This window comes from Pecten maximus, chromosome 10 (assembly GCF_902652985.1).
Source record: "Pecten maximus chromosome 10, xPecMax1.1, whole genome shotgun sequence".
Taxonomy (NCBI): domain Eukaryota; kingdom Metazoa; phylum Mollusca; class Bivalvia; order Pectinida; family Pectinidae; genus Pecten; species Pecten maximus.
This window is the reverse complement of record NC_047024.1, coordinates 7,336,749-7,364,509: the sequence shown is the minus strand read 5'-3', so window position 1 is coordinate 7,364,509 and position 27,761 is coordinate 7,336,749. Positions and strand designations below refer to the sequence as shown.

The 27,761-nt window shown below is 36.4% G+C and overlaps 2 protein-coding genes across 3 annotated transcripts; both read right to left on the bottom strand.

Moving 5' to 3' along the window:
- Positions 1-1,825: 1,825 nt before the first annotated feature.
- LOC117335962 (glucoside xylosyltransferase 2-like) lies at positions 1,826-25,301 on the bottom strand. Its single transcript, XM_033896255.1, has 7 exons — positions 25,147-25,301; positions 24,454-24,616; positions 22,789-22,923; positions 19,729-19,921; positions 18,565-18,714; positions 16,968-17,140; positions 1,826-3,025 (listed from the first exon to the last, which is right to left on the bottom strand). The coding sequence occupies exons 1-7, from the start codon at positions 25,299-25,301 to the stop codon at positions 2,867-2,869; spliced, it is 1,128 nt and encodes a 375-aa protein (XP_033752146.1). The 3' UTR covers positions 1,826-2,866.
- LOC117336156 (glucoside xylosyltransferase 2-like) lies at positions 4,848-12,401 on the bottom strand. Of its 2 annotated transcripts, XM_033896542.1 has the most exons (6): positions 12,257-12,401; positions 9,483-9,700; positions 8,512-8,674; positions 7,090-7,224; positions 6,054-6,242; positions 4,848-5,095 (listed from the first exon to the last, which is right to left on the bottom strand). In XM_033896542.1, the coding sequence occupies exons 2-6, from the start codon at positions 9,698-9,700 to the stop codon at positions 5,090-5,092; spliced, it is 711 nt and encodes a 236-aa protein (XP_033752433.1). In that variant the 5' UTR covers positions 12,257-12,401; the 3' UTR covers positions 4,848-5,089. The 2 variants fall into 2 exon arrangements, with proteins under 2 accessions (XP_033752433.1, XP_033752432.1); XM_033896541.1 differs by lacking the exon at positions 4,848-5,095 and having other exon boundaries at positions 5,669-6,242.
- Positions 25,302-27,761: the final 2,460 nt, after the last annotated feature.

Sequence of the window (27,761 nt, the reverse complement as noted above, 5' to 3'; positions counted from 1 at the left end):
CGTTATACTTGTAACACACGGGGAGTAGATATACATCACACGTTATAACACACGGGGAGTAGATATACATCACACGTTATAACACACGGGGGAGTAGATATACATCACACGTTATAACACACGGGGAGTAGATATACATCACACGTTATAACACACGGGGAGTAGATATACATCACACGTTATAACACATGGGGAGTAGATATACATCACACGTTATAACACACGGGGAGTAGATATACATCACACGTTATAACACACGGGGGAGTAGATATACACCACATGTTATAACACACGGGGAGTAGATATATATCACACGTTATAACACACGGGGAGGCGATATACATCACACGTTATAACACACGGGGAGTAGATATATATCACACGTTATAACACACGGGGAGTAGATAGGTTGTTGTTTACGGTATTGATTTCGCTCGAATTAGTTATTTTCCAAAATTTCCAAAAATACAGTATCTTATTTCCGCTGCCAACATTTACAAAATAACATTTGAAAATGAATAATTTGATTTTAGCGATTAAGAATCTCGAATGTAGGGTCACGGTATTTCATAAGTGCATAAGGTTCGGGGTCTTATCAAATGCATCCCTGAGGTTTCGAGATCCTCACCGCCGATAGTACACTAAGGCAGTGTCATGCTGATGATGCTGCGTAGCGGTTTCTACATCCCCACTTTTACCAATTTAAGTTGATGTCGTGGGACATATTTCAGTCTGTCTATGCTGGAAGCCTATCAACAAGGAATCCAGATGCATGTTACATGTGACTTCTTTTTTAATTAGTTCCTTCCTCCCCCGAACAGTCGAGCTTTCCATTTTTTTCATATTTTAGATAGAATTCTCTGCTTTCCTTATTTTGTCTTCTTACTGTAGTCGTGTTTAAATTGTTTTTCATATGCGAAAACGATATAAGTGCATCACGTCATGTAATAAAATACCAACGACTAGGACAAATGGCAGGTGTTGTGTCCAACCAAACCATAGGCCAGGTAGAGGAGCGGCCTGCTGATAATGTTAACGATGATATGTACGAAGTATTCATTGTTGACTCGACTGATCACACAAAGTTGTTGTTGTTGTTGTAATAGAGATAGATCGAAATAAACTTTTAAATTACCATAGTTAACTGCGGGTAAATAAAAAGCGGGAACAAATGAGTGAAATTTTCTAAATTGATACAAAAATAGCGACTATAAAATAATAAAAAAAAATTGCTATTTATTTGAATATTGAAATATCTTAATGTCCTAAATGGATATCTTTCATTTTCATTGTGATACATTAACGGTTGCACGAAATCTCATCCATGATGGGAGGTCCTGTTATTAAGCTATCAGCAGATTCTAGTTGTTGTTAAATTGTTCCGTGCATTTGTCCCACAGGACGTCTGCATATATTCGAATATAGACATAATATGTTTTTATTTCGATATATTTACCCTTTTAAACGCTTTATATATATATATAATTTACATAATAAATCCATCTTTTTATATATAATTTACATGATATCAGGTGGCAGAAGTTGGCATGAACAACGTGTGATTATAAGCTTTGGGGACGGTGTAGGGTAGACAACTCTTACAGCTAGGTATCAAATGGAAATATTATTGCCTAACATGAAATCAAGGGCACAAACAGTTATTAAGAATTACGGTAATAACTGAGGACAAAAGTGTAAAGGTGATTTATAGAAAACTTCAATACTAGTCCAAACACAAGAGATGTCTTCGTGTTTCAGTGTGTATAAACAAGTTATACCCCCACCCACTTAGGTGTTGTGTTTGGGGTTTGCTTGGCTGTGTGTACAATATAGAAAATCTCTAACACGTGGTGCCTCCAACTTATATTTTATTCTTCTTCTACTAAACTGAGTAAACATCAAAACAACTTCCGGTGATGGAAGGACACAAATTACGGAACAATAAACATACTAACATAAAAAGATGATATTGATTAATTCCGGATACACACTTGATGGTTGATAATATATATATATATATACAATATATATAACATAGGTCATCATTCACGACTTGCTGTTGGTTCATTGTGTAATAAATTCATTAGAATTGATCATGTTCTACTTAGCATTAAACTTTATTTGTTATACTTCTGAAGATAAGAAGAAGGGTGAAATGAATTGAAAGGGGATATCTCGGGTAACATACACACACATTTGCACTATAACGCTGACAGGTATTTTGTCAAAAAATAGTCTGAAAATTTCAGAAATACAGCAAAATAACCAATTTATCTATCTCCGCTTTGATTGGAAAAATCGGCATGTTTCAACGAGGTGAATACAAAGGTCCGCTCTGATTGGTAAAAAACGGAAAACATGTATTTTCACTGCAAACTTTTATATTTTAACTGCAAAATCGTTCCTCATTGCTGCAGTGAAAATATAAGTTTTATTAGTTTGATAAATTTCTATATGTCACTGGCAAAATGCAATAAATTGTATCAAGAAATTTGATTATAGGAAATGTCCATATGTTCGTACAATTGTTAAACGTAAAAATAACCTTAAAAATATAAATAAAACCAATATATCCTTACATTTAGTTTTAAAGGAAATGTCGAACTTAAACATTAACGTTATTCTTGTATCAACCAGTAACACGTATTTAGCTGTTATAATATCATGATCACTCCCGTGTATATATTTTCACCCTAGAACCGAAAGGCCCGCGGAAACATATTGTGTCAATCGGAACACCTCGCCTCCGTCTGCGAACGAAGAAAATGAGGAGGGTTCCGATTGCATATTGTGTGCGATCGCACTAATTAGAACTCATCACGTAGGCATTTCGTCGGTTTCAAGAGTTTGGTACACATTGCTCTCCTTATTTATTATTATTGTTCATATCTAACGAGTCTATATAATTTTCTATCTGATTGTAGAATATATGAGGCACTTTTCCACAGGATGTGTGTTTGGTTTTATCTAATTCTTTCTTCAGGGTGACAAGCATGTCATACTTTAAATCTGCGCCAAACAGGTGCTACAACACAGAACAAAGACATGGATTAACACCTTACAATGACAGAATCAGAAAACCAGGGTTTTCATCAAAATCAGAAATGAGCTAAAACGTACAGCAGACAAGCTAAACCTGCAGTGACCATAGTCATAAGCACAATGAGAATATAATTTGAAGCTTCCAACATGATTTCATCTAAAATTCATCAGCAAATCTTCCCAGTGTTGCACATTTTATCCCGTTATATTATTTTATATAATATGACATATTTCGCCTGTAGCACAATGATCAATAAGTAACAAACATGGTTCAGTTCAGTCAGAGAGACTCATAACTTTTCTTCTTCATTCAGAAAATGAATTTAAGAGTCTTTATTTGCCTCTAAATCAAGGACGAGGGGAGGACAATCCCTAGTCTGTTACAACAGCTTGTTTCTTATAAATAAACAATATGTGACGTTAATATGGTGCTATGCCCACCAGATGAAATCAAAGTATTCTACCAGGTCGATATCAGACCATATTGACAGTACTAAAGGTCCTTTATTTTACATTAACAGATAGATATGAAACATATTTGCAAACGTGTGAAATCTTGATAACAAGAAAGCATTGCGGTGTTTTACGTCAACATGAATATGACGTCATATGTGCAATATTAACTCGATATTATTAGAAATTAAACATCAGGATAATTTCTCAAATCATTGACAACCACGTGAGTATGTTCAATGAGAATTGAGGAATTAGGACTATATCTGATATTCTATATTACAATACCTACCCTGACAAAGGTGTCGTAGGTGGCTTTGAAAGCTGGTTGTTTATCGTTGTGCATCATCCGTCTGTTTCCGTGTAGGACATTGGCCCCGTTTGTTTCGCCACCTTTACATACACTCATGTACATACAATGATCCGGCCGATAATTCCACTCACATGGGTAAACGTAAAGCTGTTCTATCAACAGAAAACAGAAAACATGTCGTTAGGTAGAGATGACCAATTATGTTTAACTGTAAGTGTAGAGAGGGAGATTTGTATAAAATGTTCTTTGCTATTTCAGTAAACAATGACGGTCCTTTTCATAAATGAACTTCACTCTTACTAACGTTTTTTAGTTTCAACCCTCTTACAAACAGCTTTCTCCTGTTATATTTAGCCTATAATAAGCCAGGGGTCACCACCTAGAACATTGACCTCATTGGAAATCAGTCATCCGACTTTCATGGGCTATGATTGGCTATATATGTATGGCATACAAAAGTTAACATTTGTTTTTTTTTATTGAAATATATGTTTCATCTTGAACAAATATTTATTATCATATTTATATTAAATTATATTATTTATAATATAATGGTCTACCGTATGTTTTGTTTATTGTATGACTAACTAAGACTTAATAAATCAAGTCAAATCCATTTGCTCATTGTAGGGCCATAATTCGGCAAGGGACTATCATAAGTGAACGGCTTATTAATTGTACTACAACAACTTAGTAGGAGGAAGAATTCATATTCATCGACGTTTAGTAACCAACCAGATCACCACTAATCTGGTTGTCTCACTACAAAACCACACCACTAATCTGGTTGTCCCGTCACCCCATGCCCACTAATGTAGTTGTTTAACTACCCCACCTCCACAAATCTGGTTATCCAACTATCAAGTCATCACTAATCTGGTTGTCCCACTACCCCACCACCAGTTATCTGATTGTCCCAAAACCCCACAACCACTAATCCTGTTGTCTCACTACCCCACCACCACTAATATAGTTGTCCCTCTACCCAACCACCACTAATCTGGTTGTCCCACCACCACTAATCTGGTTGTCTCTCTACCCCACCACCAATAATCTTGTCGTACCACCACCCCACCATCACCACTAGTCACTTGTTAAAAGTGTTTAGTACTTTAAATATTCCAGGTATTAACTTGCCTGGATGGTAATGGAAGTAGATATTGAGAAGATCCTGGTCCCCATAAGGAATTTTCTGTTTGTAGTCCTTGTAATACTGTTTAAGAGATTCTAGCCATGGTGACTGACGTATCCGTGTCAGATTCATCAGCATTACCCCAGAGTTCACACCTGAAGATTAAGAATCCAAACCCTACAAAAACGCATTAAAGTTGATAGGACGAAAACCTAGTTATAATATTATTCTCTTCTATATCTTATCAAAACTGTGGAAACACGTTATTGGACCTGTCAAGCTGGCCAAGACAGAAACAATCACGAAAAACTAACCTAGAGTTCTCAACACCTTTATATTCTACGCATTTCCTCCACAATAAATGATATATTATCTAGATAAAGGGGGTATGGGACCCGTATAGAAAGGATCAAATATGACCTTCGAACCTTTTATCTCAACCGATGAACACCAGCATTCGATCACGTATATAACTTGACTTTTTTATTATGTAAATATGGACCACATTTGATGAGGGATTCCGAAGATATTGGTTTGCTTGGTTTGTTTTGTTTAACGTCCTATTAACAGCCAGGGTCATTTAAGGACGTGCCAGGTTTTAGAGGAGGAGGAAAGCCGGAGTACCCGGAGAAAAACAACCGGCCCTACAGTCAGTACCTGGCAACTGCCCCACGTAGGTTTCGAACTCGCAACCCAGAGGTGGAGGGCTAGTGATAAAGTGTCGGGACACCTTAACCACTCGGCCACCGCGGCCCCTCAAGAAGATATGAAGTGTCGTAAAAAGACTAGACTATTCTAGAGACAGGGACCCATTAACGGTAAGCACTCATTTCCTTACGGCCGTATGAGACACAACAGCTGTATAATAGTAGTATACTGTCTCGTATACTACAATTTGGTTTACCAATGACATGTAACAAATTCAATATGTGATGTAAATATAGACCAAGCATCCGTTAAACCAACAGTATAAAATGCACTGTCCCCTTATTCCTCCTATCCCAGTGTGATGTAAGGGAAGACAAAGGAACCACCTGTACCAGTACTACCTATCTCTACAGGTATCCCTCTACTGATGTACCATGTCTGGTAGCTGTAAAGATAATGACCTACTTCTCCGTAATAAGGATGTTTGGCAAATCTAGTATACCAGCTAGACTGTTTATTTTCGTTTTCCGGAGACAGAGCTACCAACTGTGTAGTGTTGAACTTCTGTAGGAAAGCCCAGATATCGTCCACGGGTCGTAAAAACAGGACGTCCGTGTCAACATATAACGACGCATCTACTTCTGTCAATAGACTCTGAAAATAGAACAATGCATCTACAGCCGTCGACGAACTCTGAAATTATTGCAAACATCTACGTCCGTCAACAGACTCCGAAAGTATAACAAGGCAATCTACTTCAATACATCTACGGCCGTCAACAGGCAGTAAGATCTGTGAATGGGATATCATATTCGTAGCATACTTATTCAGATCAAGACATCATTTGCGTAAATGTATAATGAACAATATTATCACAGGTAGTACAGATATATATTAGACATTACAAACCATAGATCACTTTTCCTGAAACATTCCCTTTGAGACATTTTACTTAGAAAATATGACATTTTGTCTTGAATATGTTGAAAGTAGAATATATACTTTACTTCATTTTTCTCGACATCGATGTCCCCACTCATGGATCGTAACTAACTTCAATCTCTTTCGTTTGATACTAGAATCAGTAGAGGCCTTCTAAATATTTTGTTTAAAACACATGTATTGCAGAACTTATCAAGTATTGCTTTCGGGACTTTGTATTATCTATAGAAATAATGCAAGGATGACAACAGATCCAGAAGAGGCGATTCATTTATATTATGATATCAGGCCAAAGGTGACTAGCATGTTCACTAGTCAAATATTATGCTATAATCGATCTTTGAATAAATTAGCACCCATGCTCAAGTGTCACAAAAATTGAAATATTGCAGAAATAAAAAAAAATAACTCACATATCTATCATGAGGTCTCTTGAAATCTTTGAACTTTAAATTCACATTCAGGTACACAACCTAGATGTGGTCGACAGTGAAAGTATTAAGCGACGTACAACGGCCTTTTTTAGTATTCCAACTCCAAGCTTAACTGTATCACTTACAGGTATAAAAAGTCGCTGTGATGCACAAGGTTTAAAGAGATTTTTCCACTCATTGGATTTGTCTCCTGTTGGGAAACTCAGGTTGTAGATATGGTACTCAACTCTTGTCCTGAACTCGTCGGGCCAAAAGTCAATCTGAAACATGTAAAACATTAAAGATTTCCTGACATTTAATAACACGGTGCTGGCATAGATGTATTCAAACCCGTTCAGTCAATGTTTTCCTTGTATACAGTCCGATTCTTGTTATTGTTTTTCTGAGTTTGAAAATTAAGTTTAATCTAGAACCAACACACCCAGTGTATCCCACTAACTTAAATTCAAAACAATCTAATCTGTGAATTCCCAACACCAAGTTTAATAAAGACAACCAAAAATTAAGCCTAGGGGGTCAACATTGGTTAATGTTAATCTGCATGATGAACGTTGAAACGCTGGTCCTAAAAGAATGGCAAATACGTCAGCTCAGCTTATTACAGTTTTGATTATGCATCAATGTATATTAGTCTATCGGTGCATATATAATGTATTAGATTATACACATGTGTATATATAAAGTATACACCTGTACCTGTATTTTACACACCTGTCGTACAGTGTACAGTGTATATATAAAGTATACACCTGTACCTATAATGTACACACCTGTCGTACAGTGTACAGTGTATATATAAAGTGTACACCTGTACCTATAATTTATACACCTGTCGTACAGTGTATATATAAAGTATACACCTGTACCTATAATTTACTCACCTGTCGTACAGTGTACAGTGTATATATAAAGTATACACCTATACCTATAATTTACACACCTGTCATACAGTGTACAGTGTATATATAAAGTGTACACCTGTACCTATAATTTATACACCTGTCGTACAGTGTATATATAAAGTATACACATGTACCTATAATTTACACACCTGTCGTACAGTGTATATATAAAGTATACACCTGTACCTGTATTTTACACACCTGTCGTACAGTGTACAGTGTATATATAAAGTATACACCTGTACCTATAATGTACACACCTGTCGTACAGTGTACAGTGTATATATAAAGTTTACACCTCTACCTATAATTTATACACCTGTCGTACAGTGTATATATAAAGTATACATCTGTACCTATAATTTATACACCTGTCGTACAGTGTATATATAAAGTGTACACCTGTACCTATAATTTACTCACCTGTCGTACAGTGTACAGTGTATATATAAAGTATACACCTATACCTATAATTTACACACCTGTCATACAGTGTACAGTGTATATATAAAGTGTACACCTGTACCTATAATTTATACACCTGTCGTACAGTGTATATATATAGTATACACATGTACCTATAATTTACACACCTGTCGTACAGTGTATATATAAAGTATACACATGTACCTGTAATTTACACACCTGTCGTTTAAAGTAATCCTGCAGTTGGAATTCAGCAAAGATGTGGAAAACAATTGGTGTTTTTGTGAAGAGGACAGCTGACTTCAGAAGGATAATGGATTCCTTCTCTCGGTCTCCACAAGCGACCAGAGACAGATGTATTCCATTTCTCCACGCTTCACTCCTGTACAACATCAAAATTAAATCATTTTGTATACTGGATCTCTGCCCCCTTGCTGCCAGAAGCTTTGTTTAAAAGAAATACAGTGAGAAGCAAATTGAATCAAAGATGTAATTATCGTTCCATATTGGTTTGGTTTGTTTTTGTTTAACGTCCAATTAACAGCCAGGGTAATTTAAGGACGTGCCAGGTTTTGGAGGTGGAGGAAAGCCGGAGTACCCGGAGAAAAACCACCGTCCTACGGTCAGTACCTGGCAACTGCCCCACGTAGGTTTCGAATTCGCAACCCAGTGGTGGAGGGCTAGTGTTAAAGTGTCGGGACACCTTAACCACTCGGCCACCGCGGCCCCTTATATCGTTCCATAGGTTACAAATCAAGTACATAGGTAGATTATCTCATGATGATTTTTCAATGAAACTTGACAGAACTAATTTAGTGTAAAGTGTAAATTATTGTACAAACGACAAACAGAAAATCTATTTATCATAGTAAACATATGTATTACACGTGATCTGGTCAAAATACTTAAGTGCTAATTTCTCTATTCCTTGTTTAGCGACAGTTTACGTTAATTGAGGCTACAAGTAAAAACAGGTTAGTTAATGTGTCATTTGAGAATATTTCATTCACATATAAATTCCTTAATTTGCATACAACCAGCTGAATAAATAGAAATTATTTTCTTTTCCAAGATAAAAAAAGACATGACGAACTGTTGGTACTTATCACTATTTTTGTATAGAACTTACATTGTACCTTAAGCATACACTTATTTTTAACTCACTTTTATTTTCAAATTTAGTTACTTACTTGAAAGGTTTTTCATCACGCCCGTTTCCCGACTGACCACTGCTTTGTCTGTCATTGTATGATTGGTCACTTTTCAGTTGTTCAGTTTGATCGTCCTGCCTCACTTTTGGAATCATGTGTGTGTTGCTGCCATTTTGGTTCTGAAGAGCTAAAAGCAGGTACACCACCACAAAACCCACAACAGACAGTCCAAATTTGAACAACGTGTTCCGTCTCATCTGAATTTATAAATGGATGCAATTGCTGAAACATATATATATATGTCAAGTAGTAATAAAGACAGTACAGACAAGTAAATTGTCGAATTTTCGAGGCAATCTGCCCCTTTATCAAGACACAGGTAAATTACATACGATCACATATAGACATAGAACGTGGAACAGTTACATAAATATGGTAGGTATAAACAACAAAAAATATCGTAATGTTGTAAAAACGATCCCCCTCGGCCGATACTTAATTCGCCGAGGGCCTATTATGATTAATTAGGAAACATCTTATATATATATATACACTGTGTTTTATCTCTGTCTTCGCGGTATACATGGCAAATTGTTTGCCTCCAGTGTGCGTTGGCAAGGTTCATTCCACTTGCATGCTTTCCCACTTTTAATAGTTAAATGTGATTTTATGTTCTTTCACTGAACGTGTGGTCGCTTGAATCTCGTGGATTCCCCTTATTCTTCTGGTTCCTCGGTGCTAGTGTGTTGTGAGGACTGGCGATAGGTTTGGCTTCACATAATTCGTGGCTGTAATGATTTACAGGGGCTTGGTATAAGTCCATATATATCTTATCCCGTTTCGGTTTAAATAATCCTGCTTAGTTTGTTGATAGGTTAGATTATATCTTAAAAGTGCATGCACTTGGTTAGGTCCAGACGAGTGGATTTTGCAGGATGTTTTGAGTGTTGATAAAACCTCGATGAGTGGTTTATCCCTTCCAATTGAGTGTATGAGCATGGGTCCTTACCTTTATATATCAGCTGTTTATCCTTGATGTAAGGAACTTAATCTCATGGCTCGTTCAGTATTTACTGTCCGTTTTTCATTGAAGTTGTTTTATGATGCGTCTTAGAATATTTAACGTATATCTTTAATTTAGTCTAGACATTCTGTCTTTACATGGCATATCAATGGAGAAATGGCTAGAGGCCCTTGTTAAGGTGTGTCTCTGAATTCTGCTACTTCCGTCTCTGAGGATATTACAACTGTGGTCTATATCATGTTTCTATATTATCCTAACACCGCCGTACCCCATCAATTCAATTGAGTCGACTGTTTTCCCTGTTCCTTTGGAATCACTATGTATATTAGCTTGTTTAGCAAGTTAACAGTCAAAAAGCCAATGTTTCCCTATTGCTGAATTCACATCGTCACACGTGTTGATATTCTTGTAGTTAAATGATAAATATTTCCGGTCAGCGTTTATTATAGAATCTGTTGAGGTATTCATTACCTTACGGGGGTGTCGATCTCGTCATTAAAATTCTGAGATTTGGTGGTGCTCTGTTGCTCCCTGTGGAGTTGGATCTCTCGGAGTAGATGGTACTTGATATGCGGATAACTGTGCTGTTCAGTCCTACAAGACATAGCTCTTCCGGTTGTCACAGTAGGGGTTGACTGTTCTAGTATTATACACTCTTGGAGCAGTTTCGATGATCTCGACGCAGTTCGATTATTCGTTGAGCTTTTATTTTGACATTTGACATTTGAAATGCTAATGGCGGTCGTGAATGATATCACACAAATATGATACATAAGGAGGTATTTAAAACATCAAAAATGCTCTTATTAGACAATATAAAGAATTCTAGAAATGGCAAGAGGACTGCTTTTAGAAAAAAATGTTCAACCGTTGATTATGGGGTAAAATAGGCCTATTTCTGAAAAAGGCCACAAACTCACCAGTTTAACAATTTGAATTCAAAAGGTCATTCTTACTATGATCAAAAGTCTTAAAAGTATGCTATTGGAGCATTTTTATTGATTAAAATGCCTTCAAATATGCCATATTTGTGTAATATTATTCACAGCCGCCATTTGCATTTCAAGGTCAAAACAAAATAAGCGTTTATATGTATATAAAATGAAATCCGGTCAAACAAATGCTCCTACCCTGTGCTATAGACACTTGTGAGCATAACAGCTTGGCTATTTTTCAGGTTTGGTTATTTGCGTGACTCTTAGAATTATTCCATGCTACATCTAACCATAAAGTTACTGTATAGAAGAAACTGATCGTATCTACAGCAAATTATTGGTGATTGTAAGAAGCTACATGTCCAAACAGACATTTTGGTATATCACATGACTATTTTTGTGCAAATCTTTGGATATTTATTCGTGTTTGAAATTCAACATTATTCTGCTTTATAGATGACTATTAAAGTCGGTGAGGAGATACATTTCTATCGATCACCCCGCAGTTCGTCGTGATAGCTGCCATAATGGGTCCCTTATTAGAGGTAAGGAACCTTTCTTGGCAATCCAGATACATGCAAAATACAACAAGTTGCAATATGACCGTCACCAAATGTCTTCCTACATCACCAATTAGTTCAGTGACAGATAAAGGTGGAATACAATACTTCCTCATACCATGTTGAGAGCACTTACGTCATAACCGTCACCCCGCCACCTAGCCCAGCCCCAAACCACAGCCATATCCAAAACGTATCGAGGGGGGGGGGGGGGGGGGGGGATTAATTATTGGGGGGGGGGGGGGGATTAATTATTGAAGTAAACAATCGAACAAAAAAATAATTCAAACTCACCTTGACCAACAGCAGAGCTCCTCGTCGCTATATATTTCACTTTTTCCACACAGGCTTATAGTGGTTTGTAAACACCGTTAAAGATCGCAACAGGTGATATGTAAAGTAGACTACACATTGCGATGAATACACTGAAACGAGACCATTAAAAAGATTTATAAAATTCAACACAGATGTCAGTACATTATCAGCAGTCTGTATGGTAGCCGATATTCATAACTTGTGTTTCACTAAAATTGTATGTGCATACTTATTCCAGCATGCATACATACACATATGTAGTATTTTCATATATACAATTATATCACATACAATGTATCATTTTAATATCGTTTTATATGTCTTACTTATTGTCTTTTAAACGCACATAAGTTTATTTCCTTCAGCAAAGATTAATGGCCTGCCAGGCTTGGGGAGCCCTGGGGTCAGCCTCTAGTACAAAAGTTGTACTCTCACTTCCAAAAAATATAACTTTAGGTTTAAGACATTAACCCAGAATGTGACAACATTTCATCGCGTGATTATTTTACACACAACTGCATCTCACTACATCGTAAATGCTCATCTGCACCCAAATCGTCGTACATACACACATGCATCTCACAACATCGTGCATACACTCCTGCACTGCACCTCACTACATCGTGCATACACGCCTGCATCTCACTACATCGTGCATACAGACCTGCAGCACCAAACTTCATCGTACATACGCATCTGCATCTTGCATACGCATCTGCACCCCCCCCCCCCCCCCCCCCCCTCCCCTACATCGTGCATACAGACCTGGACCCAACTACATCGTACATACACACCTGCATCTCATTACATCGTACATACACACCTGCACCCCACTGCATCGTGCATACGCACCTGCATCTCACCACATCGTACATGAATAAATAAGATAAAGCTGGATACACGCATGTTTTCAAAATAGTTGATGTGAATGTTAACGAAATCGCAACTGGTAGCCGGATACATGTACCTTTACCTCTGAAATACTTGGATCAAGATTAGTATTGAGATGATTTAAGTATGACTACAGAATCAAATATATCAAAATAAGCATCGTTAAGCGAATGCATAATATGTCCGTATTCTATAGCTACGATACTTCCTGGGTTCAAAGGTTATAAACCACTCACAATGACTTCCGATAATACCAAAGAGAATGTAAGACCACAGGCGCTTGCATAGAAAATGTGATTTAAAAACAAACCTGATATGGCAGTGTTATGTGTACTCTAACTGCTCCTCAGCCTGTCCAGATTCCTCATTTACATATAATCGACAGTCGCCAGGTGCACTTTGTGGGGTCATCTCGCCATACTTTAGTTTGCATGTGCTATGACGTCGTTTGTGAGATAATGAACTATTTAGCATGTTTGTATGTTAGTGATGAGATCGTCCGTTCCCTTTTCTCCAACTGCATCATTCTTGTAGTCGCTAAAACCTCATTTTGAAATCGAAAAAGTTATAAATATTGTGTTCGCCATGAACTAACAGTATCGGTTGCACTTTTTCAAAGTCGTGAAAATTTAGATGGGGTAATAGCTTTGTATGGTTTTGCCTGTCATCAACTTAAAAAAAAAACACATGGTGACATGGGAAACTGCATGACTAATGATATATAGATCACATAAAAAACGGGTGTCTGCACATTTCACATACCGTAAGAATGTAAGGTTTATTTGTCTAGGCCTCGTGACTATAGTTTGGAAATCGGCAGTTTGCAGCCGGTTCATTTTACCAGTGTTCGTTGCCCATGGGCCTTCCTTTGTAAATAGATTTACAAGTTTTGAAATATAGCATGCATTTCTAATTAGTTCTGAAGATGGCTTAATCTATATTAATATCATGTCTTTTGCCAGTGATGTATTGAATATACCATCTACTAATTCAACATTTAATTACGTACTGAACATACTCTCCCCTAATTCGACATATAGTTATGAATTGAATACACCCTCCACTTATTCAATATCTAGTTATGTGCTAAACATACCTTCCCCTAATTCATCATTTAGTTAAGTTTTGGAGATACTCTCCCCTAATTCAACATTATAATGAAATAATACTTTAAACATTCAAGTTAGTTTCATTTATAACCATCAGTTTTCTTCTCCGTTTTACATCCTTACATGTTAAGATATGTCTACCTCAAAATAAAAGAAACATTAACACTACGAAGGTTACTGTTTTTCTTCTGCACAATAATGTCCGTATATACAGTATTTCCATTGAATTTTGATTGAAAGTGGTTCAGTGACTGTTCAAAAAGTATGAGTTTGAATGGGTTATCTGCCTCAACTTTACTATTCTCCCCTTGGCTTAAGTTCATATCATTTCCGAATACTTTGTTGTTCAAATCTAAGATAAAAAAGAATTGGGCACCTCAAAGTCATAAACAGTATACATGCATCATGTTTGGACAAAATATCGATTTATTTAAACAGTAAATACTTTGGATTATCAGTATTCGTATATGACTATTAGATACACTATCATCAAACTAGAGATCACGTGATTGCCATTCAGACACATTTCCAGCCTGTGTATAGAATTACGTGCATGCAGTATGGTTCGAACACAGTTTTGTACGCTGACTTAGAAAAATGATAAATATATCAATAATAACTATCAAAGTAGATATAATATGATTTCTGAACAGAGAAATACAAATACCTCCGTTTTCTCTTCTCGTAATTGCTGTAACGATTTTATTATTTTCTATATATTTTAAATGACATAAATACTCCAGTTTTACACTGACACTTTAATCATATATACTCAACACAAAATGATACTAATAAAAAACAACAACATATAATTAAGTAATGCAAATAATAATGTGTGCTCGTTCGGAATGTATACAGATTCGATATCACCATAAAGGGGCACGTCTGCATGGCGTCATTTATATTGTCAATAGTCACTCCGCACACAGGGACCTGCGAATTTGTTACAGTCTGTGCATAACTTAAAAAAACATTTTCGGTAAAAATGACACCCCTCGGTTGTCATCACATGGTATTAACCTAGCCCCCGAAACGTCTGGCAATGTGCTATATACAATAAGGAAGGTCCAATTACACATAAACTGTAACAAATTATCAGGTCCCTATGATACACACTATACACATTAACTGTAACAAATTATCAGGTCCCTGTGATACACACTAAGGCAGGTGTATAACAGCAAATGCAAGTTCGTTAATCCAAAAGTTTGTTCCTTTAGGATAGTTGCGCTAATCCGAACTAACTGTAGGTCTTTATGACAATTTAGAAATAATATGGTATTGAATGTGTTTAAATGCATTTACAAAAGATTTATATGTATTAAATAAAATTATGTGCTTTGCTGCAGTGAACAATTTATGTTTGATATTGTGAATTTTTTTATTATTTAAGCTAGATTTTTTGAGTTGTTAGGCTTTTTGCAATGAAAAAGGAAAATAATTATCCATAATCATATAAGAATTTAATCAATAAACATCATCGACCATAACTCTCTTAAACTTATTATTGTACATATCTAATGAGTCTATATAATTTTCTATTTGTTTGTAGAATATATGAGGCACTTTTCCACAGGATGTGTGCTTGGTTTTATCTAATTCTCTCTTCAGGTTCATAAGCATGCCATACTTTAAATCTGCGCCAAACTGGTGCTACAACACAGAACAAAGACATGGATTAACACCTTACAATGACAGAATCAGCAAGACTGGGTTTTCATCAAAATTAGAAATAAGCTAAAACGTACTGAAGACAAGCTAAACTCAGCAGTGATCATAGTCATAAGCAGAATGAGCATTTAATTTGAAGCTCCAAACATCAAAATCATAAGCAGCAACTTATCATCAAAGTCTTGTAAAAACCTTAGTCTACCCCGTTATATTATCTTATATGACGTGACATATTTCAACGATAGGACTGTGATCAATAAGTGTCAGACAAGTTGCAGTTCAGTCATAGAGACTGATAACTTAACATAAACTGTATTTTTTTTACAACAATTGCGAAATTAGTTATACCAAGTTATAGTCATCACGCTTGTCGGCCCTGATGGAAGCGATAGGGGTCTTACTGTGGGAGGAAACCGGAGTATCCAGAGAAAACCCACGAGGTCGAGCAGGTGCCCCATACAAGTCCGATCAGGGAATTGAACCCCGACAGTTAAGGTGAAAGGCAAGTGTGTTACCACTATGCAACCAAACTCACAACTATTCTTTTTCATTTAGTAAAGTAATGTTGTCTTCACTTCTATATAGATGTGCATAGTCTATAGATGCCTCCACATTACAGACGAGAGGTGATAGTCTAGTCTGTTACAACAGCTTATTATGAACAATATGACCTTGATGGTGACGTTAATATGGTGCTATGCCCACAAGGTATATCAAATTTTAACCAATGGCGAAGCCCGAGGTTCAAATTGCAGATTCTACCAGGTCGATATAACACCATACTGACCGAATAGAAGATACATAATTTTAACATGATTGCGATGTTTGATGTAACTATGTTTATGATGTCATAAACGCAATATCAACTCGGTGTGCCTGAAAATAAAAACATCATGATAATTTCCCAAAATATAGACAACCGCATGAGGCTGCTCAATGAGAATTGAGAAATGTAGACACATGTAATTATCTATATTAAAAACCTACCCTGACAAAGGTGTCGTATATTACAAACCTACCTTGACAAAGGTGTCGTAGGTGGCTTTGAAAGCTGGTTGTTTATCATTGTGCATCACCCGTCTGTTTCCGTGTAGGACATTGGCCCCGTTTGTTTCGCCACCTTTACATGCACTCATGTACATACAATGATCAGACCGATAATTCCACTCACATGGGTAAACATAAAGCTGTTCTATCAACAGAAAACATGAGACATGCCATTGGGTAGAGATGATCAATTATGTTTAATTGTACATGTAAGTATAGAGAGAGAGAGATTTGTGTACAAGGTTCTATGCTATTTCAGTAAATAATGACGGTCTTTTTCATAAATGAACTTCATTGTCACTAACGTTTTCTTTAGTTTCAACCCTCTTACAAACAGCTTTCTCCTGATATATTTATCCTATAATAAGCCCAGGGGTCACCACCTAAAGCTGTTCTATCAACAGAAAACATGAGGAAATATGGCATTGGCTAAATATGTTTGCACAGATAGAGGTTTTATGCATTGTGTACTGTGCTGTGCAGTGTACTGTGCTGTGTTTATATATTTAATTGCAACTTTATATTTAAAGATTTGTGTAAAATATTCTTTGCTATTTCAGTAAATAATTACGGCCTTTGCTATTTTCATAAATGACATTCAGTATCACCAACGTTTTCAACCCTTTAACCTAACAAACATCTGATGTCGTATTTAACCTGTAATAAGCCCAGAGGTCACCACATAGAACATTGATCTCTTTAGAAGTCAGTCTTCGAACTTTATGTACAAATGTATGTCATACAAAGTTCAAAACTTGGTATTTTTATTTTTTATTTTTACTTATTTTACAAAAATCATATTTGATTTATATTAAACAATCATTCATTATATTTGAATTGATATATAATTGTCTTTCGTATGGGTTGTTTGTTGTTTGACTAACTAACTTAAGACTTAAGAAATCAAATCAAACCCTTGCTTATTCTAATCACCACGTCTTCTTGTCCTATTATCCCAAAATCTCGTATCCAGTGCAGTTGTCCAACTACCCTGACACCACTAATCTGATTGTCCTACTACCCCACAACCCCCAACACCCAACCACCACTAATCTGGACTAGCCCACCACCACTAATCTGGTTATTCCACTACCCCACCACCACTAACCTGGTAGTCCAACTTCCCCATCACAACTAATATGGTAGTCCAACTTCCCCACCACCACTATACAAGTTGTTTCACTGTCCTATCATCACTAATCTGGTTGTGCTATTACCCCACCACTAACCTGGTTGACCCACTTTCCCATCACCACTAAGCAATTTGTTCTATTATTCCATCACCACTAATGTGGTTGTCCCAATACCCCATCACCACTAATCTGGTTGTCCCACTACCCCACCACCACTAATCTGGTTGTCCCACTACCCACCACCACTAATCTGGTTGTCCCACCACCAAATCTGGTTTGTCCCACCACCACTAATCTGGTTGTCCCACTACCCCACCACCATTAATCTGGTTGTCCCACTAACCCACCACTACTAATCTGGCTGTCCCACCAACCTATCACCACTTATCTTGCTGACTAACTGTTTATTAATCATTTGTCGTAAGTATTGACTTACCTGGATGGTAATGGAAGTAGATGTTGAGAAGATCCTGGTCCCCCCAGGCGATCTTAAGGTTATAATCCTTGAGGTATTGCTTGAGATATTCTAGCCATGGTGACTGACGTATTCGTGTCAGATTCATCAGCATTACCCCAGAGTTCACACCTGAAAAATAAGAATCTAAACCCTACACAACGTATTAAAGTTTATAGGACGAAAACCTACTTACAATATTTTCCTCTTGTTTAGCTTATCAAAACTGTGGAAACACGTTATTGGGCCTGTCAAGCTGGCTTAGAAATAACCACTACAACAAAAAACTACCCTAGTGTTCTCAAATACTTTATATTCTCTGTATTCCTTCATAATAACTGATACATTATATAGATAAAGTCGGTATGATCAAATATGACCTTCGACGATTTCATCTCAATTTTTGATTAACTATAAGATTGTTACCAAAAACAAAAACCAACAAACAAACAAAAACATTTGATTCGGCGTGTCTTAGGATAACGCAGCCTTACGCTTGCTGCACAAATATAAATATTAGTATTTTCTGGGGTCACAAAGAAAAATATCATTTGAATTCAAAACGTTGCATTTCCAAGGAACCAGATCCGTGTATCTCTGATGCATTTCTCGTAAAAGTGATTTGAGTCGGTAAACTAGATTGTCCGGCAGTTTTTTGTTTGTTTGTTTTTGTTTTTGTTTTTGCAAATAATCATTCAGCTGAATTCTAGTACTAAATCATCTCCTCTAGTTCGAAATTTAGGATCAAGACATCAAGACATATCGTAGAGACCAAACTTATAAAACTTCTATATCATTCGTATGTTTTATATCCAAGAGACAGGGACAAGTCTAACAGTAAATCCTGCCGATTCCTTGAAGCGACTGTGACTGGCGGCCGTATGAGACACCAATAGCTGTATAATAGCAGTATACCGTCTCATAAACTACCATTTAGTTTACGAGTGAAATATAGCAAATATAATGTGTAATGTAAATATATACAGAATAAGAGTTAAACCAACTGTATAAAATGTACCATCCCGTATCTCCTCCTATCCCAGTGTGATGTAAGGGAAGACAAATGAACCACCTGTACCAGTACTACCTATCTCTTCAGGTATCCTCTACTAATGTACCACGTGTGGTAATTGTTAAGATAATGACCTTGATCTCCATAATACGGATGTCTTGCAAATCTAGAGTACCAGCCACACTGTTCATCTTCGTGTTCCGGAGACAGAGCTACCAACTGTGTAGTGTTGAACTTCTGCAAGAAAGCCCAGATATCGTCCACGGGTCGTAAAAACAGGACGTCCGTGTCAACATATAACAACGCATCTACTTCCGTCAACACACTCTGAAAATATAACAATGCATGTACTTCCGTCCTCAGACACCGAAAGTATCACAGTGCATCTACGACCGTTAGATGATATACTGTTAACAGGTTATTTTTTGTGGAGGGGATATTACATTTGTGTCATGCTATTATGAGTTTAAATTACCGCTATTGTTTTTAGATTAAGACAGTGTACGTCTAACAAACAAGAGTATCACATGAAGTACAAATACTAATAACATTATATATTCGCCATCACCAAGCATTTGCAGAAATATTCCTTTTGATACTTTTACTTAGTATGAATTATTTCATGAATAGTTGAAAGGAGAAAAGATCCTTTTCTTTATTTCTCTGGGGACAGGAATATTTCGAGAGTATTTGCCTCTCCTTTCGAAAAACTTTCGTAGGGATTCCTTTTTTTTTCCATTATTAAAATCAAAATAACCAGTTACTAGAAAATGCCCCAGACATTGATGTACCAACTCATCAATATTATCTTCATTCTCTTTCGATTTAGAGTAGAATCAGTTGACTTCTAAACATTATTATTGTGGAACTAATCATATATAACCTGATTCTTTATAGAGATAATGCAAGAATAACAATAGACCAATATAAAGTGATCCATTTAAACTATGATATCAGGTCAAAGGTGCTAAGCATGTTTATTAGCCAAATGTAACGTAATAATCGATCTTTGAATAACTTAAATAAACCCATGGTCAGGTGTCACAAAATCAAATAAACCCATGGTCAAGTGTCACAAAATCAAATAAACCCATGGTCAGGTGTCACAAAATCAAATAAACCCATGGTCAGGTGTCACAAAATCAAATAAACCCATGGTCAGGTGTCACAAAATCAAATAAACCCATGGTCAGGTGTCACAAAATCAAATAAACCCATGGTCAGGAGTCACAAAATCAAATAAACCCATGGTCAGGTGTCACAAAATCAAATAAACCCATGGTCAGGTGTCACAAAATCAAATAAACCCATGGTCAGGTGTCACAAAATCAAATAAACCCATGGTCAGGTGTCACAAAATCAAAAGCACTGCAGTTATAAGAAATAACTGACTGAACTACAGTGAAGTTTCTGGGAAGGTGGGGTCAACATTTGGCACTCACATCAATTTCTTTCATATTGTCCTCGTATGTAGATATATATATATAAATAAACCATCACTCCATAAAGGATTAGTCATTATCACTACGGATAGTCATACTGGACCTCCTTACATAAAACCAGATTAAGTGACAGGGGACTCTAACAAAACGCTTGATATTTGTCACAGGTGAATGTCAATCTTCAAATAACTGATATCATTGTATAGGATGTAAGCTTATCATACCCATACCTTTTCGTATTTAACATATTTTGAAAATTATATATGTTGATCCCACCTTTATGAACTCACATTCCTCCTAGTACGGCAAGTATAACTGTCTCACATACTGATATGATTAGTTAGGTAAATCTGTCAGATTATAGGACAAGAGTTAGGTTGTAAGTTATAACTACATTACTTAGTTATATACCAACAGCGACAACATTCATGTGGCGAGTGCAACTGTCTCACTGTGATGCACAGGGTTTAAAGTGTAACTGTTTAACTTAAGGTATGAAAAGACGCTGTGATAGACAGGGTTTAAAGTGTAACTGTTTAACTTAAGGTATGAAAAGACGCTGTGATAGACAGGGTTTAAAGTGTAACTGTTTCACTTACAGGTATGAAAAGACGCTGTGATACACAGGGTTTAAAGTGTAACTGTCGCACTTACAGGTATGAAAAGTCGTTGTGATAGACAGGGTTTAAAGTGTAACTGTTTCACTTACAGGTATGAAAAGACGTTGTGATAGACAGGGTTTAAAGTGTAACTGTTTAACTTACAGGTATGAAAAGACGTTGTGATAGACAGGGTTTAAAGTGTAACTGTTTCACTTACAGGTATGAAAAGACGTTGTGATAGACAGGGTTTAAAGTGTAACTGTTTAACTTAAGGTATGAAAAGTCGCTGTGATAGACAGGGTTTAAAGTGTAACTGTTTCACTTACAGGTATGAAAAGACGCTGTGATAGACAGGGTTTAAAGTGTAACTGTTTAACTTAAGGTATGAAAAGTCGCTGTGATAGACAGGGTTTAAAGTGTAACTGTTTCACTTACAGGTATGAAAAGACGCTGTGATACACAGGGTTTAAAGTGTAACTGTCGCACTTACAGGTATGAAAAGACGTTGTGATAGACAGGGTTTAAAGTGTAACTGTTTCACTTACAGGTATGAAAAGACGTTGTGATAGACAGGGTTTAAAGTGTAACTGTCGCACTTACAGGTATGAAAAGACGCTGTGATACACAGGGTTTAAAGTGTAACTGTCACACTTACAGGTATGAAAAGACGCTGTGATACACAGGGTTTAAAGTGTAACTGTTTCACTTACAGGTATGAAAAGACGCTGTGATAGACAGGGTTTAAAGTGTAACTGTCGCACTTACAGGTATGAAAAGTCGCTGTGATGCACAGGGTTTAAAGTGTAACTGTCACACTTACAGGTATGAAAAGACGCTGTGATACACAGGGTTTAAAGTGTAACTGTCACACTTACAGGTATGAAAAGACGCTGTGATACACAGGGTTTCAAGTGTAACTGTCACACTTACAGGTATGAAAAGACGCTGTGATACACAGGGTTTAAAGTGTAACTGTCACACTTACAGGTATGAAAAGACGCTGTGATACACAGGGTTTAAAGTGTAACTGTCTGACTTACAGGTATGAAAAGTCGCTGTGATACACAGGGTTTAAAGTGTAACTGTCGCACTTACAGGTATGAAAAGTCGCTGTGATGCACAGGGTTTAAAGTGTAACTGTCGCACTTACAGGTATGAAAAGACGTTGTGATGCACAGGGTTTAAAGAGATTTTTCCACTCATTTGATGTGTCTCCTGCTGGGAAACTCAGGTTGTAGATGTGGTACTCAACTCTTGTCCTGAACTCGTCGGGCCAAAATTCAATCTGAAACATGCAAAACATTAAAGATTTCCTGACATTTAATAACACGGTGCTGGCATAGATGTATTCAAACCCGTTCAGTCAATGTTTGCCTTGAAAACAGCCCCATTCTTGTTTGTTTTTTCCGAGTTTCAAGCTTAAGTTTATTTTAGAACTAACTTCAGGACATCTTTTATCTAAGTAAAATTCATTTCATTTTCAATTTCAATTTCAACAATTTTATTTCAAGAAAGAAAAAAGATCAAACAACAGGCATAGCCTATATAAGTTCTCTCCTAGAGGTAACAACTAGTATATGAATATATATATATAATATAATGGGAGGTAATTAGAAAATTACGCATAAAGCATAAACAGAACATAAAATATGTGTTTGAATATAATTTATCTAAACATGTATTCATTATTAATGTTTCTCAAAACTATTAAATGTTTTAGCTTCGAATCCAGCTTCCATGAAAGGATTCCCTCCACCCTTGGGATACAGACCAAGAAACTAATTAAAGACCAGCTTTTCTGCAAATTCCCAACACCAATTTTAATGAGGTCATTGAAGAACTAAAGCTAGTCTATAATATAAATCAATTAAAATACTGCTTAGAATTTAAAAACAAAATATAATGTATCATTTCGATATGTCAACCGTATTAACCTAGGGGTCAACATTTGAGCCAAAATTGGTTCATGTTAATCTACATAGTGAACGTTGCAACACAGCAAGTGATTTATATTGATATCGTTTGCAAGTGGAAAGTGTGTCATTCTGTTAGATTTATTCCTGGTCCTAGAAGAATTGACAAATACGTCAGCTCAGCTAAACACAGTTCTGAGCATACATCAATGTAGATTGGTCTAGCAATCGAAATCTGCCTACATACCCGATATGATTTTATAAATATTAGACATATATCCCCGGTTCATTGAATAATTATAAAGAATACACCTGTACCTGTAATGTACACACCTGTCGTACAGTGTATATATTAAGTATACACCTGTACCTATAGTTTACACATCTGTCGTACAGTGTATATATAAAGTATACACCTGTACCTGCAATGTACACACCTGTCGTACAGTATACAGTGTATATATAACTACACACCTGTGCCTATAATTTACACACCTGTCGTACAGTGTACAGTATACACCTGTACCTATAATGTAGAAACCTGTCGTACAGTGTATATATAAAGTATACACCTGTACTTATAGTTTACACATCTGTCGTACAGTGTATATATAAAGTATACAAATGTACCTATAATTTAACACCTGTCGTACAGTGTATATATAACGTATACATCTGTACCTGTAATGTACACACCTGTCGTACAGTGTATATATAAAGTATACACCTGTTCTTATAGTTTACACATCTGTCGTACAGTGTATATATAAAGTATACAAATGTACCTATAATTTAACACCTGTCGTACAGTGTATATATAACGTATACACCTGTACCTATACTTTACACACCTGTTGTACAGTGATATATAAAGTATAGACCTGTACCTATAATGTACACACCTGTCGTTTGAAGTAATCCTGCAGTTGTAATTCAGCAAAGATGTGGAAAACAAGTGGTGTTTTTGTGAAGAGGACAGCTGACTTCAGTAGGATAACGGATTCCTTCTCTCGGTCTCCACAAGCGACCACAGACAGATGTATTCCATTTCTCCATGCTTCACTCCTTCACAACATGAAACATAGATCATTTGGTTTACTGGATGTGTTCAAAAGAAATTCAGAAACTGAATTAAACATGCAAGCATCGTGCAAAGATCACAAAACCATCTCATAATGATAAGTTAAAATGTAAAAAATGTTGCATTTTCAAAGAAACTGGAGAGAAATAATTAACATCAGCGTAGATAATTTTACAAATGACACACGGAATATATATTAAACATAGTAAACATATGTATTACACATGATCTGGTCACAATACTTAAATCAAATGAGAAAGTGCCAAGTTTTCCATACATTGTTAAGTGACAATTTCAGTTAGAGTCGATTGAGGTAACTAGTAATAACAGTTAATGTGATATCAAAAATATTTCATTGATATAAAAAATCATAAACTTAAATACCGAATGAATCTTATTGTCGAAGGTTAAGAAAGACATGATGCACCGTTGGTACTAATCACCATGGTTGTATATCTCTTCCCTCGATCAAATAGAGCTTACAATGTACCTGGGACATACAATTATTTTGTACCTGTTTTTATTTTCAAATTGTGTTACTGCACCTGAAAGGTTTGTCATCGGGCACGTTTCCTGACTGACCTCTGCTTTCTCCGTCAATGTGTGATTGGTCACTTTCCTGTTGTCCAGTTTGATGGTCTTTTGGCATAATATGTGTGTTGCTGTCATTTTGGTTATGAAGAGCTAAGAACAGGTACACCGCCACAAAAACCACAACCGACAGTCCAAGTTTGAACAATGTTTTCCGTCTCATCTGTATTTATAAATGGTGTTATTGGGCTCTCTTTTCTGACCAATCGCTAGAGAAATGTTTTTCTTTCTATATTTACAAAAGTACGAATTATCAGACACAGATGATATGGATTGCAGCTGAGGCTGATTTATATAACTAGAAGTTGTTAAGAATATGTAGAGATATAATACATACCACTAGAGTTATATGTACAACTATCAGATAATTGTAGTATATGTCATTGCAAATATAATTTTCCATCGATCTGCCAACCAACCACCTACCTATTTACCTATCTACAAAATACTGACTCACCTTTCTTTTCATCAAATTGATAATGTTTGTGTAGCCTCTCTAGAGTTGAAAAATATGAACAAGGTCGCATGTTATCTTTGTTCAAACCAACAGCACATAAAACATTGACATAATCAATTTTACAGGAACAGATGGTACGTGTAGTTCAATGCGACAGTACATAAGACCATTTGTTACATTTGTTATGTATATAAATGAAATACTTCTACAAAGACTCAGACTTACCAGTGCTGCCATGAGTATGTATACATTATATCAACATCCCGGATGTTTGATCAAATGGAATGTCAAAGATGCATTTACATAACACCCTGTATTAGCTGCAGTTGTTACCTAAAATAAAAGCATTATTTAACGGCAACCTTGTCTTGTTTTGGTAGTAGATCCCTCCTCTTCATGACCACCTCACTAGGAGTTGAATACTATAAGACTCTATCATATGTGGTCATGTAGGATAGGGATATTCCACCCGAGGGGTCACAAAATGTAGTAAAACCCGAGGCTCCGCCCAGAGGGTGAAATATCCCTATCCTACATGAACCACATATGATTGAGTATTTTTCTCTCATTCCCCAACCTAAAATATGCAAAAATAGGCACTATCTGTCGATAGCTTTCTCAGATAGACGCCATTTTTTCTCAATCCAAACTTTTTTTCTACTGCATATAATAAAAAAAGAACAGCGCCAATCGATTTACCATGCCCCATATATGCAAACGACGTTTGCTGTTCTAAAAACGAAGGAAACCATTCATTTCCACAGTCTAACGTTGTTTCAGCAGCCCTGTCATTCCAAATCACTTGATGTCGGCCAAGCTAGTGTCCTTTCGCGTGAAAATATAGTTCCATGTTTTATTAATAAAAAACAATAAAAAACGTGTTTTTTTACATGATTTATATCATAAATAAAACAAATTATTAGATCTGGCCTAGCACATGGAGCAGACGATGTGTTTACAAATCTATAGATAGATCTACTTTCGGTTCGGCGACCTACTTTTTTATCATTGTGCGCGCGTGGCTATCCTACACCGGCAGCGAGGTAATACACACACAGCAAGCATGGGTGTATTTACCTGGACAGACCAGTATGATACCGGTAGGGATGAGAGAAAAACAGTTCCTTTACATATGGTATACTTAATATTTACAATAAAGTGATTTTATAATTTTGAATTTCACGAGAGTCTATTAAATGTAGTTACATTTGATATGATATTTTAACTTGTAAACGGTACATGTATAAAGTATGTTTTATCTCTGTCTTCATGGTTTACACAATAGTCTCGTATACGTCTCAATATTAACTGATTCTATTCCTGTGAAGTTATTCTACTTCGTAAAAATGTCCGTTCAAATCAAACAGTTTCACCTCCAGTGAGCATTGGCAATGTTCATTCCACTTGCATGCTTTCTCACTTCTAATAGTAAACTGTGGTTTTATATTCTTTCACTGAACAGTGTGGTCGTTTGGATCACTTGGATTCTCTTTATCCTTCTGGTTCCTCTGTCCTAGTCCTTGGCGATTCATCATTCCGCGTGGACATCCTGGGTTGTTTCCAATGACAAGAGGGACCGGCGATAGGTTTGGCTTCACATAATTGGTGACTGTAATGATCAACGTAGGAATTGGTTTAAATCCATATATATCTTATCCCGTCTCGGTTTAAATAATCCTGCTTAGTAAGTTGATGGATTAGATCATATCTTAAAGTGTATGCACTTGGTTAGGTCCAGACTAGTGAGTCGTGTAGGATGTTTGGAGCGTTGATAAAACCTCGATGAGTGAAGTATATATCCCTTACCGTTGAGTGTATGAGCTTGGGTCCTGAACCTTTATAAACCAGCTGTTTATCCTCTATAAAGGAACTTGATCTCCTAGCTCGTTTAGTATTTACTGTCCGTTTTTCATTGGAATTGTCATATGATGCGTCGGAGAATATTTGACCTATATCTTTTAGTTGATCTAGACATTCTTCCTTTACACGACATATTAATGGCTAGAGGCCCTTGATCAGGTGTGTCTCTGAATCGTGTTACCTCTGTCACCGAGGATTTTACAACTGTGGTCTATATCCAT

Bases quoted from the DNA above. Each gene is read 5' to 3' on its own strand.
- LOC117335962 (XM_033896255.1), bottom strand. From the start codon at position 25,301: ATGACAGCAACACACATATTATGCCAAAAGACCATCAAACTGGACAAC. The intron at 24,617-25,146 runs GTACAAAATAAT...CATGTTGTGAAG, and splicing joins CAATTTGAAAATAAAAACAG to GAGTGAAGCATGGAGAAATG. The intron at 22,924-24,453 runs GTGTGTACATTA...TGCATGTTTCAG, and splicing joins AGGATTACTTCAAACGACAG to ATTGAATTTTGGCCCGACGA.
- LOC117336156 (XM_033896541.1), bottom strand. From the start codon at position 9,700: ATGAGACGGAACACGTTGTTCAAATTTGGACTGTCTGTTGTGGGTTTT. The intron at 8,675-9,482 runs GTAAGTAACTAA...GATGTTGTACAG, and splicing joins CGTGATGAAAAACCTTTCAA to GAGTGAAGCGTGGAGAAATG. The intron at 6,243-7,089 runs GTAAGTGATACA...TTCTATTTTCAG, and splicing joins CACAGCGACTTTTTATACCT to AGTCTATTGACAGAAGTAGA.